At 39.0% G+C, this 12,589-nt stretch overlaps 1 protein-coding gene and 1 pseudogene across 5 annotated transcripts in view; both read right to left on the bottom strand.

The window, feature by feature from the left end:
* The window catches only part of CCDC85A (coiled-coil domain containing 85A), a 184,787-nt gene that overhangs the window by 128,580 nt on the left and 43,618 nt on the right, over positions 1–12,589 (bottom strand). The window contains exon 3 of one of the 4 annotated variants that reach the window (XM_081264730.1): positions 3,768–4,043. The exons of the other annotated variants lie outside the window; for them this stretch is intronic. Coding sequence (XP_081120856.1) covers positions 4,021–4,043 — 23 coding nt within the window. The 3' untranslated portion in view covers positions 3,768–4,020. Of the gene's footprint in view, positions 1–3,767; positions 4,044–12,589 lie in introns of those variants that run through there. 4 annotated transcript variants of the gene reach the window in all.
* On the bottom strand, positions 1,713–3,953 carry LOC308632546 (RNA exonuclease 5-like; annotated as a pseudogene). The gene has a single exon. The product of its transcript is annotated as an RNA exonuclease 5-like (transcript).

Raw genomic sequence — 12,589 nt, forward strand, 5'->3', positions numbered from 1 at the left:
AGAAGAAGAGTGTGACATCATGAATGCCAAGAAATAAAGTATTCTGAGAATGGCTATGATTATCTAATGCTGCAAGTGGTCAAGTAGCAGAATAGTGACCTGTCAACACAGAGTTGTCTCAGTGAATTGTGGGAACTGAAGACTGCAGGAATGAAACAAGAAAATAATGTGAAATGAGTTAACAACCAACATCTCTGGTAAAACAAGGAGCTTTTTCCCAGGTTGCGGGGAGGAGCATGCACAGGCATGTAGCAACAAATATGGGAGGAGGGGGTTACATAACAAGTCCTCTAAAACTAAACTGCCTAAGGTTTTAGGCACCCCATTATAAAGCCTTGGTCCACAGTGAAAACAGACTACCGACGTTAACTTTCTCACTCAATTGACTGATTCTTAGATTGAATCCTAGAATCATGAGTCCACAGGCCATTCTAATTTTTTATTGTCTCTTATCTTGCCCATGAAGATTTTTTCCCATTAGAAAAATTTTTCCATACAATAAAATCACTTAGATTCAGAACCCTAGGGCTTCATTATGGTGAGTGGAGTTAGAATGACTCTAGCCATTTCAGTGATTTCAAGGGATACTTTTAGGCGAGAGGAAGCTCTGCACAGGCCAAGGCTCCCAAGACTGCACATTCAGAGATTTGAATAAATACCTTATCTCACTATCCAACTTGTTTTTCTTTCCATCCCAGGCTGGGGAGAATATGATTAGCATAAGCAGTTTTATCAAGAAGCCAGTAAAGATATTTTCATTCTTCTAAATTCTTCCAGGAGAAACACTGGTGTCATGCTAACTGAATGAGCAGCTAGGATATCAAACCATCAGACCCTATCAGAGTCAGAATTTCATATAGTAGTATTGAAGAAAAAAAATTTTTGAAACATCTCTGGTTTGCTCCTATATCTCAACTTTAGTTGGCATGTTGCCCTTTAGTAAGAGAAAGGGACTGAACCATGTAGAGCAAGTTTACCAATTTTTTTTTTAAATAACGGTAAAATATCAAAACTGGATAAGCAAAGCCGATTTGGATCATGCTTCATAGCTCATTTAAGCACCTAAGCAGACCCTTGATAGGAAAAAAAAATAAGGCAAAAGCAGAGTTTGAAACTGCAACAGTGCATTCTTGTTATTTCCTCCAGTGTTTATCTACAAGGTCCTTTCAGTGGTTCAACACCAATGCCAGAGCCAAGGGCTTGATGATAGAGAAGGTCACTACATTCATATTTTAAGCAGATGGGAGAAGACAGTGAGCAAGTAAAAACAAATAAAAAAAAATTAAAAATAAAATTTTGCTTAAGATATCAAACACGTTTACATTTATTTTGGTTTAATTATAAGTTGTATTAATTTTGTTTCCATTTTACTTTATTTTAAATTTATATATATATATATATATTTTTTTTTTTTCTCCAATTGGCACATAGTAATTGCACTGACTCATGGGGCACAGTGTGGTGTCTTTTTTTGTTTTAGTTTCCCGCTCCCCCACCCTGTCTTAAGATGAGGAAGGCTTGAATTTTAGGCATTTATTGAACACTTGCGCATGCCATGTAAATGGATTAGACCCGTTAGCCGGCACACCAACTTCCCACACAAGGCCGTCCACTGAACCAAGAGGCCCAGCAGTCTTTGGAGAAGCTGCAGCCTGACCCGTCTTCTCCACCATCGCCCAGGAAGGATGAGAAAAGGCAAGTGGCGAGCCGACTCACAAACCCATGCTTGGGCCGGTGCTTTCCTCTTCTTCATCTTTTATTCCCATGAGTCCCAGGCCAGAGAGATCCATGAGGGCTAGTGGTTCCTGGCAGGAGGATGACGCAAAGGGTACCCGGGCTCAGGCTTCGGTAGAGCCTTCCAATCGTGCGGCTCCAACGCCAGGCTGCACTCTTTGCATTTTCCGCCTTTAAATTCTGCAAGGTCTCCCGCTCCGAGGGAGGAGGTCTCTCAGACCTGCGGGCCTTCTTGATTCAGGTGGTGAGCTCCTAAGCCACGCGTGCAGGTGCCTGGGGGTTAGGGCCTGCCTGCATTTCAGCTTCCAGTCCTTGCCTGCGAGGACATGGAGGGCCCTCTGGGCATTGCCAAAAGTTTTGAATTTCAGGAAACAGTATTTTTCCTGTCTTGCGCTTTGAGCATCTGGAGGCACGATCACAGCTTCCAGGCCACCAAGGAGGCTCGGTAGTTCCTGAATATGTCCTAAGAAATCTTTACCTACTCCAGACAGATAAATGGTTTCTCGGTTCTCAGAATCTCATTCCAGCTCCTTAACGAGTGTGTCACAATCGAGAGTGAGTTCTGTCACAGGTCTCTGTACCTTTAGGCATACACCTTCCACCAGAACGCCATTCAAGCACTCGATGGCCAGCTGGGCAGCTTCCAGGACTTCATACTCTATAGAGATGAGGCTGATGCATTTCCAGAATAGCAGTCATTGTACGAACTGGGCCAAAGCTCCTAAACAGCCTCTTCAGAGCACTTAGGTTCCAATCTTTGCTCATTGACCCAGCATAGATAGTGGCCATCTTTGTCCACTTGATCTGCATCCTTTGGTTCACTTCCTCAGTGAGGAGAGGTGAAAAAGGCTCCAAAGAGAACCGAATAATGCTGAAGGGGTACAGGCGTGCTTGCCTTCTGGCCTGCTCAAAGACCTCTCTGTTGGAAAGGCACTTAATAGTCTCACAATCTTCAGGAGATGGGAGTTCAATATCATCTGTCTCTCGGGATACAAAAAGGAGCTTGTGATGCCCCGGATCGAAAGATCTTAAAGCACCTCTGTAGGTGTACTGGAACTTTTCTCTGACATTTCTTGGGTCTTGGGCTCTCCACAGCGCCTCCAGATTGAGTTCTGCAATCTTCTTTGGGCCATACTTGAGGAAATATTGAGCCAATTCAAGGGTCACTGTAGCATCCTCTGTGGAATCATGTCCTTCCCCAATACAGCTTTGGCTAAGAACTTTAGCTTGAATCTTCTGCCCCGCTCTCTGGCATAAAGCAACGAGGTGTTGATAACATATGGATGGATCATGTTCAATGCTTGGAGATCCACGTCTAAGGAATGACCTACCAACACCGCATCATGAGGAAGCAGTGCTCTTAACCACCTCTGAACGTCTTTCAGTTTCGTCGTCACCGGCTTAAGCATCTCCTCCGTGATCCCCGAATAGCAGGTGGCGTAGTCTACAATCTCCTCATTGGGTCTCACCAACTCATCCATGAGACACGAGCCTCCTTCGGCAAGCAGTGAGATGCGTGTTAGTTCTCTCCCCTTGGACGTGATGCACATTTCTCCGTCCAGCCCAAAGAGGGCTGTTCTGTTACAGACGCATTACATCTGGTAGTTACAAAGTTCTCAGAACCTTGTAACGGAAAGTCAAGTGTTCTCATTTCCTCCTCTATCAGAAGGCATCGCAGCAAGCCCACCTTCTGAGAGCTATACTTTTGAATGACCGGTTCATTCTGCAGGTCGACCCTGGGTTTTGTACCGGCAGATGGTACAGATCCTCCGATGGTCTTAGGCAGATATCCAGCCGTTTGATTTGGTAGCCCGATAACATCAGCTAGAAAAGTAGATGGAGGCGGCAAGCGGAATTTGTGTCTGAAGGCTTTTCGGAGAAATCCAAACTCGAAATAGAACCTGTAGAAGTGGAGTTGACTCATCCCTTGAGGGATGACAACCACTGTTCTGCTCAGTTGCTTTCCGTACAGAAGCTGGCACCACCTGGGTCTCTCGATAACGGGTGCAGCCAGAACTGCATACTTGAGCAGCTCACATAGCTGTTCGTGGGTTATTTCAGTTTTCAGCCATTACGATGCCAGACAACTGGGCTCTCTTGGGCTCGGGCTGCCTGTCCACGAGATCCAAACGTGGTATCCTTGCCTCGGGCGTCCCCATCAGCCAGTCGGGAACCGGTCTCCTCTAGCTGTTCAGCCTCCCGGTCTTCTCTGGCTCCATGATCCTGTACTTGAGTCCTTGTTGTGGAACGCTGTCCTTTGTGTAGAAAGCTGTCCTTGCCTTGATGCTAATCCAGTGAGAGAAAACGTTCTTGAGAAGGAAAAAGGATGGTTTATTGCTTGGTCAGCAAAGGAGAAACAATGGTTCTCAAGCAAAATTTTAAATGAGGATTGCTGCTTTAAAATGGGTTAAATTAAAATTAAAAAGGTATCATAATGAGACAGCCTTTTTTTTTTTTTAATTGGGGAGTTCGGGAAAAACTCTCAAAACAGAATGTGTAAATTGAGAATGACAAGGAGGATCAGCCATGGAACGAACCAAAAAGGAAAAAGGCTGTTCAATTTCCATTTTTAAAAATCACAATATTAGAAAATATTGAGCTTAAAACTATTGGCAAATAACCTAGGCTCTGCAGTTTAGCAGCGGTATTTCTAATAGCAGAAAAATAAATATGAACTCCAAGGATTGCCTATAAAAAAAGAAATGAGTCATTACTTCTTTTATTATGTTTTCAATGACTAATAAGAGCAGGGAACACAGAAAAACTGCTTGTACTTTTACTGCCGTGTCCAGGAATTACATCATCTGCCCAAGGTATCTGTCCCTAGAGTAAGTCTATGTTCCTAAATTATCACTCATGAGTTACTAATATCAGCAGAGAAGGATTCAGTTCAATTAGTCTAAGTAATTGTGAAAATTTCATATAGCCTCAACAAAATGTTCAAAATACAGCAATGAAACTAAACATCAAGTTCAAAAAGTCGAATGTTGTACACTCTGGGCTTGGTGTAGCCAAATACCTTGCTATTTCACAGGCTGATTTTGACAATAAGCCTGTCTAGAATATTTTTTAAAAATTGACCCTTCAATACTTGCTCAAGCAAAATTTCACTGACCTCATTAATATCTTTATCAACCTTACCAATCTTATCTGACAACTATATAAAGAAATATATTTTCACAATGAAATATCAGAGGTGAAATTTAGATACATCTTTCTTATGTTAACACAAAGTTAGCTCAAGGTGAAAGTTGTATTGATTCCCTAGTGAAAACCCATTTGTTGAGACTGATTCATCTTTGCCTCAGATAACAAAGACTATGTAGGCTCTTTAATTCTAATTTGTACCATATATACTTTGTTTTTTTAAAAAAAATGAAATATGTGATGAGTTTTTCCAATCTAGACTTAAAAGACTTAGCTATCTGTGACTGTGCTTCAACATGGCTCTTCCATCTTTAAAGATCAAACAACAAAAATTTATGGTCACCTATAGCAGAGATCAGAGGTATATTGCAGCTTTTTTTGACCTTTTCCTTCTTTCTTCTCTTCAACCCTTTCTCTTCTGTTTCCTAAAGCCCAACTTACCACCAACACCCAAAACAAAACCTTGCGGAACTAATATCTGCAATTGCAGATATTAGTTTTGCAAACAGTCCATTCTAAGGGTGTCATTCACCCTTTTGCCATAATTACTAGTGATGATGTTAATAACATCAAAAAATATTAGAAACATTATGCAAGTCTATGTCTTGATCATGTATGATTAGTCTCATTACAACCTAATAGTATAAGTAAAAAATGCTGGATATGACAAATGAAGATTAGCATTAAGGCATCCAAGAAAGCCAAAATTTCCCAATAAAGATAAGACCTAAGTTCTCTGTAAAAAGTAACCAGGACAAAGCAATCAGACTACGGGGAAAATTCTGCTATTGATTTCGTGTCTCAAAAAAAAAAAAAAAAAAAGACTCCTAAGCAGGAAGACGTTTATAGGATCTTTAAAAGCTTTACACTCATCATAGATACACAACAGAAATAAAGAGAACTGTATAACAGGAAGGGTTTAATGAAAAGTTTCTCATTCAAGCACATCATTTTCCAACGAATACAAAGTTTATATCATAGGTAAAAATGCATCTTGTTTTTGAAATTTAATGTCTTCAAATATACAGAATTCAATCAAGAACAGAAGGAAAAGGAGGGGAAGAGACCATAAGCAGATTTAAGTTATTGCATATAAATGTCAGTATCACAGCTACAGTTAAACATTTACTGTACACTATGTGCCAAGTCATGCATTATTTAATTCTGGGAAAAATCTTTTCAGTACTATTATCAGTTACAGATAAGGAATTTGAGGCACAGAGAATTAAAGAGACTTGACCATATCACAAAGTTTGCAAACACCAAAGCTGGAAAATACTGGACTAGCTGTCTTTACAGAGGAAGTCCTTAGTTTTGTTTATTTTAATTCTCCTTACATACATGACAATAATGGAATGCATTACAATCATAATTATCCAATATTACTTTTATCTAGATATTCTCTGATGTGCCATGGAGAAACTTGAGCCCTCAGCTTTGCTATGTACCATGTCCTTTAGACAAGCATCCCTTGATCTTTCAACAATTCAGTCATTTCTGTGATTCTGAAATCAGACTGATCTATCCTACAAGTCACAGTGAAGGCTCATGATTGTAGTAACTACTGTGTATGGAGCACCAGTGTCCAAATAAAATAACTAATAACAATTCTTGAAATATAGGTGAGCATACTTAAAAAAAAAAAAAAGAAATCAGATCATCAATAACCCTCACGATAAGCCAACAAAGGGGTCCAAAATAGGATTCAAACTATAGAATTGGTCCTAATTGTCCCCCCAGAGGCTCCTGTGTCCCCAGCCCATGACACTGTTGGGAAGTCTTGGAACCTCTAAGAGGAAGGGGCCTGGTGGGACAAAGTCAAGTCACTGGAGGAATACTTTTGAAGAGGATATTTGGACTCCAGTCCCTTTCTCTCCCTTTGCACCTAGGCACAAAATGAATGGGCTACTTCAGCCATGTATTCCGTTCTTTTTCTGTGTGATGCCCTCTGCCACGTGTGATACAGCATGAAGGCCCCTGCCAGAGGCTAGGACTATGCTCTGGACTTCCCAGCCTCCAGAACTATCACCCCAGTTAGCTTCTTCCCACAGAGAGGCGACTAACATACCTTCAGAGACCTTAAACTCTAACAAGGAAGAGACATTGGATCGATATTCAATTACTATTAAAATAAACCAAGAATGTGATAGAGATTTTGGTATACCTGACAAGAAATATGGTTATAATTCCAAGATGGCCCTAGAAACAGATAGCCTGTGGGTTGTAATTTTTTGGAAAGAAGCAATGGGGAAAAGGTATTCCTTTGTACCTAATGAGTCAATTGGGAAAGTTTCCAGAGCCAGTCAGAATATCCACATAGTCCAAGTGCACAAAACCAATTCTTGCTTAGATTTCCTATAACACAAATACAAGAAAGATATTGCTGCCGTGGTCCACTTTTCACTCCAAGCTATTTTCCCCACAAATAATGAAATCATTTTAATAAAAAATGAATAACAAAACCTTGAATTATTTTTAAAATCTGAAACATTTTCTCATTCCCCTGTTGCCAAGCAACACACTCTTGCTATGATATGATCTGAGACCTTGATTAACATTCTCAGTTGTATAGAAGAGATCTAGAAACAGGGTATCTTGATTACAGAATGCAGTTCTTAAAAATACATAAGTGAAAGAAAAGAGAATGGAGAGATGCAGGACTCATCAAGTCACTGAATTTCTACAGTAATAACACCAAGCCACAGGTTCTTCAATTTCAGAAGCCTCATTTGCGGAGGTAACTACCCAGGAGTATTCTATGCAGCAACTCAAAGTGCTACAGGCAGAACAACAGAGCAATGTCACTCTCACCACATTATCGATAATTATGCATTTTCAGCTACTAAATGGTTTTCATTAGCTTTTGTCCCCTTCTGGAGTAAAAGGTGCCAAAATTTACCTGTTGAAATTATTCAGGATGCATCCCCCAACTTAAGTTCAGTTAGCCCTAGATACCCACTGATTCATATCCAAATTCCACCAACCATGATTGAAAATGTTCAGGGGGGGAAAAAGTCACCCATACTGAACATGTATAGACATTTTTGGTCATTATTCCCCAAGTAATGCAACTATTTATACAGCATTTACATTGGGCATTAGGTATTCTAAGTAATCTGGTAATGACTTACAGTCCATGGAAAGATATACATATGTCATATGCAAATTCTGCTCTATTTTACACAGGAATCTTGAGCATTCATGTATTTTGGTAGGAGACTGGGAGTCCTGGAACCAATCTCAAGTAGATACTGAGGGATGACTATAATCATAACCACCAAAAAAGTCAGACATTTGGGAGATATAAGAAAAAAATTCAAGAGTTTGACAAAATATATAAGGAAGAGATGAAATTCATTATATCAAAGTTAGCAACCCCAAATATAATGACATGTATTTAAAATTCATGAATTGGGAAAACAATTTGAGTTTGGTTGTGCTAGATCATGGAGCTTTAGTTGACTAGAGGTTTATTATGAGAAAGTGTGACAGAGTTGCTTCAAAAAAAAATTTTTTTTAATGACTGAATGTTACTAAGGGCTGGACATTGTGCTGGGTGCTTCACTCCTAAGAACAGTTCTACAGGACTTATCTTTCCCCTCATCTATCAGTCTGATATTTAATAAACACCTATTATAATTCTGGCACTGTACTAAGAACTGAGCATTTGGATAATCAAAGCAAAACACATAATTTCTGGCCCTCATGAAATTTATAAACTAGAGAAGCTCTAAAATTTATGATTCTTCTTTTGTAGATGAAGAAAGACACATTCAAGTAACTCTTCCACAAAGTTAGTGGCAGGCCTGAAATTTTAACTTAGATCTATTCTATTCCAAAGCCTACAATCTTAACCACAGTTCATCAGGTGTGCCCTGAATAGGGGAGATAATAATTGTATTGTTTACTGCAACACAGTCATACCTGGAAAAACAGTCAGTCTGGGACACATTTTAAGAGGGGTATTGATTTCCAATTTGTGGAACAGGAAAATGGAATATCTGGAAATATATCAGAATATTCCTGTTATTTTTAATCACAAGAGAAGATTTAGGTGGAGCTATCGTAAGTATCTTTACATAATAAAGATTCTAAGTGTGTGTGGGCAAAGGGACAACAGTAATGGCTAGAATATCATCAAGGCATTTTTACTGTTTGAATTGGAGGAAAATTCTTCTATAGCTTTATGCATTAGGTATCAAGAATATCACACTGTAGTTATACATTTGGCCCCCCAAATAGTTTTGATACTAGTAGCTATCCTGCAACATGGCAATTACTGTATCAAACATGGGAGGAATGATTTCAATGTCAATGGATGGGAATGACACAAAACTTTTAAGGGTAATTCCTTTCTCAGTACTCCATAGTGCACCATAGGTATACTATGGTCCATGGGCCAAATTCACTCTGCTGCCTATGTTTATAAATAAAACGAGGTGCATCCATGTCTGTTTTATGTCTGCTTTTTTGTGGAGTACAACCCTTGTGACAGAGACCCACAAAACAAAGCCTAAATATTTATTACCTGGTCACTTACAAAAAAATGATACTTCTCTATTAAGTTATTACCGATTCAACTTTTTAAACACAATTTATATATCCAAGTGAATTCTCTTGCCTTCAAACATTCACCTCATTAGGTGGTTTACATTCATTTCAGTGATGTCACCATTGCTCAAGACTTTCCTGAAGTTTGCCTTAGGGCTGGCTTTTAGGCCTGAAATGCATGCTTTCTAATAGCCTATCCCTGGAAAACCTTGGCATTTAATGGTAAGTAGATAGCTATTTAGAAACAAAATGGTAAATCAAGATAGGTACAACTATCATTGATTGATATCAGGTAGGTACAGCTATCATTGATTGATATCAGGTATCTCCGGAGCAATTCAGCGGGCATTCCCATGAAGCATATAAATTGTCTTTGAAAGCGATTTCAAATGAGTTCCATAAATGATTTTGAGTAAAGACAGCATCTTGGAAATAACCTCCTACTGTCGTTATTTCGAAAAAGAAAGCTCATTAGGATGTCTAAATTCTGGTATATTGGTTATATCGGCCTCTTTACTTCCCAGTCACATCTCATATTGGAGACTTAGGATACATTTGTTATCAACGGGTGGGAAAATGTGGCTGATATGCCCCTGAATATTATGTGCCAAGAAAACAGATTCACAAAGACATTAACTCTCCCTGGTTCAATTAGTCATGATGGGTTCCCTAATAGCTAGAGGGCCAGTATAGCTCCATCCCTGGCTAGATTCAGAAATTCACTCTTCTATAAGTCAAGTGTTCCAGCCCAGTGCTTCTCGAAGGGAACACTCCTCTCTGCATGAGTGGACATAAAAATAAGGCAACCTTATATTTGAGCATTTCCAAGTCTTTTGCCTTAAATAGCACATAATGTGTTATTCTGTTAATTTTTAACGTTAGAAATAATTCTTATGAATAACATCATGTTGTATGCCTTAAAAATACATACAAGTTCAATTTAACCGAATTTAAGTTGATCATTACTATTAAGTTGATGAATAAAAGAAAAAACCTCCCCTTGGAGTCTATACTGTAAAACAGAATATGAATACAAGACATAATCTCAATTTTCTAGTTTTAATATCTCACTATTCTTTAAACAAGACAAGAACATTAAAGAATTTAGAAATAGAATGAGAAATCCATAACTTAAATTCATTCTAGATTTTTGTGCTTCTAAATATTTGACATTTTCTTACCCATCTCCAATTTGACAATTTTCATTAAGCAACTGATCTTTACTGGAAGTTGCAGTACCACTTGATTTACTTTTCACAGAAAAAAATAGCTCTCATTTTTACAATCATAACTCATCAATTTTGTGGTGTTTCATTAGATGAACGAGTACAAGCAACAAACAGGTTTGGGAATTCACAAAGCTCACCTCTGGTAAGCAAACCACTCAAATAGTGGGACAAGTAACAAGCAGATTAGAAAGCACACTTCTAACAAGAAGTGTACCAAGTTCTGTGAACATCAGACAGCATATTTCACAGAGAAAAAGGACAGTGTGGGTTTGTCTGTTAAGCAGGTTCCATGGAAGCTGGCTAAATGCATACCCACCCCAGTATATGTGTGATACACAAATTCATGATGTGACCAAAATGCCTTGTCAGTGCATCATTTAAGTTGCCAAGAGAAGGCTTACACACAAGCCAATTCTATTCTCAAGCAGCCAAGTCTAAGCCCGCCTTGGACGTCTCTGTGTAGCTCATCTCATCTCTTATTCATAAACCAGTGCTCGTTACTGGTCTACCAGGAAATGAAGTCAGAAAAGCAAAGAACCACAGAAATCATCAGAGGATTACAAACTTAAACGTGGACATTTCCACAAAATGGGGATTCGTTTGAAAAAAGGATGTAGCCCAACTTGGTGAGCCCAATGTGGTATCACTAGGGCTGGGGGTAGAGGCAAATTTGTAGGCGTTTGGTGGCTTTTAAGTGGCTTCTCTATTGCCAAATCAAGAGACCCTGCATCCTTGACCACCTGCATCTCTCTTCCCCTGCAGACATATGGAAGTTATTCATTATGTGCAATTTTTTTTTGTAGTGAAGCAACAGATGAGGATATCAATGAAGATCCACTTTTGATTGCTATTTTGTTGTTAGGTAAGGCCAGACTTACTTAGCTTTTAGGCAATCCATTTGTGGCTTGTCCCATCATTAAGCACACCAACATTTCTGATGTGAGATCTTCCGGAAATGCCATTTAGCTACCGAGAAGAAATAATGAAGTACAAGCTGCCTTCTCAGAAATGTCCGACCTACTAAACTGCCTGCAATGAAAGGAATATTAAGTGATAAAATTTCTGGAAAACAAACAACTACTCCATGTGGTTTGGGTTTCTGTCCGAGTTATTCTCAAAAGTACATTTGTCTTCCTGCAGAATCATTATGCATTTAAAAGCAGCTCATCTTTATCATAATGACAGCTTACTGAATCACTATAAATAATTACGTTTTATTCTCTGATGTTAGTAGTTTAGAATTTTGTCCTTATTTTATACAACTTTTGAGTTTTTAAAAAATTCTTATTTTCAGTACATGGAGAATACCTGAGTATAATAGTAGGGTGAAGGAATTTAAGTAGAAACAGAATCAAAAGGGACTTTAAAAGAGAATATTTGTGCCTATATTGACAAATAGGCTGATATGTGAGAAAGGATCTTCCAAGAACAGTAATGTCAATTCCTTCAACAGGTCTTGATCTCTGACCATCGCGCTGTTCCCATGCATACTGCTCCCTCTGCCCCAGTGGCCTTCCTCATCTTCTCATCTTTAGATTTGATCTTGGATGTAATCTTAGCAAGGCTTTCCTGCTGCCCCATACAGCCATCATTCCTTGCTCCTTACTCTCAGATACCACTGCACTGAACTCCTACATCTATTACACCGTCTTGGGACCCCTTCTATTCTGCCCCCCGTTATTCAAAGGCAAGGACAACATCTAAGTTTTATCTACTTTAAGATCTAGAAGTAAACCTGATCTACAATGATCATTGGACATTTACAAAGTGGATGAAATACAAAAACAAAAATGTTTGCAAGTGGGGGTGGGGTGGGTAAGAGTGTAGTTATTGTTTGAGGCAAATGAATATTATGCAGTTGCTCTTTGGTTAATGGCATCAAACAAGAGCACAGAGGGTAAACAGTCAGGTGAGAGTTAAAGAGTTAA

This window comes from Spermophilus citellus (genome assembly GCF_964194105.1).
Source record: "Spermophilus citellus genome assembly, chromosome: 13".
In the NCBI taxonomy this organism is placed as follows: Eukaryota; Metazoa; Chordata; class Mammalia; order Rodentia; family Sciuridae; genus Spermophilus; species Spermophilus citellus.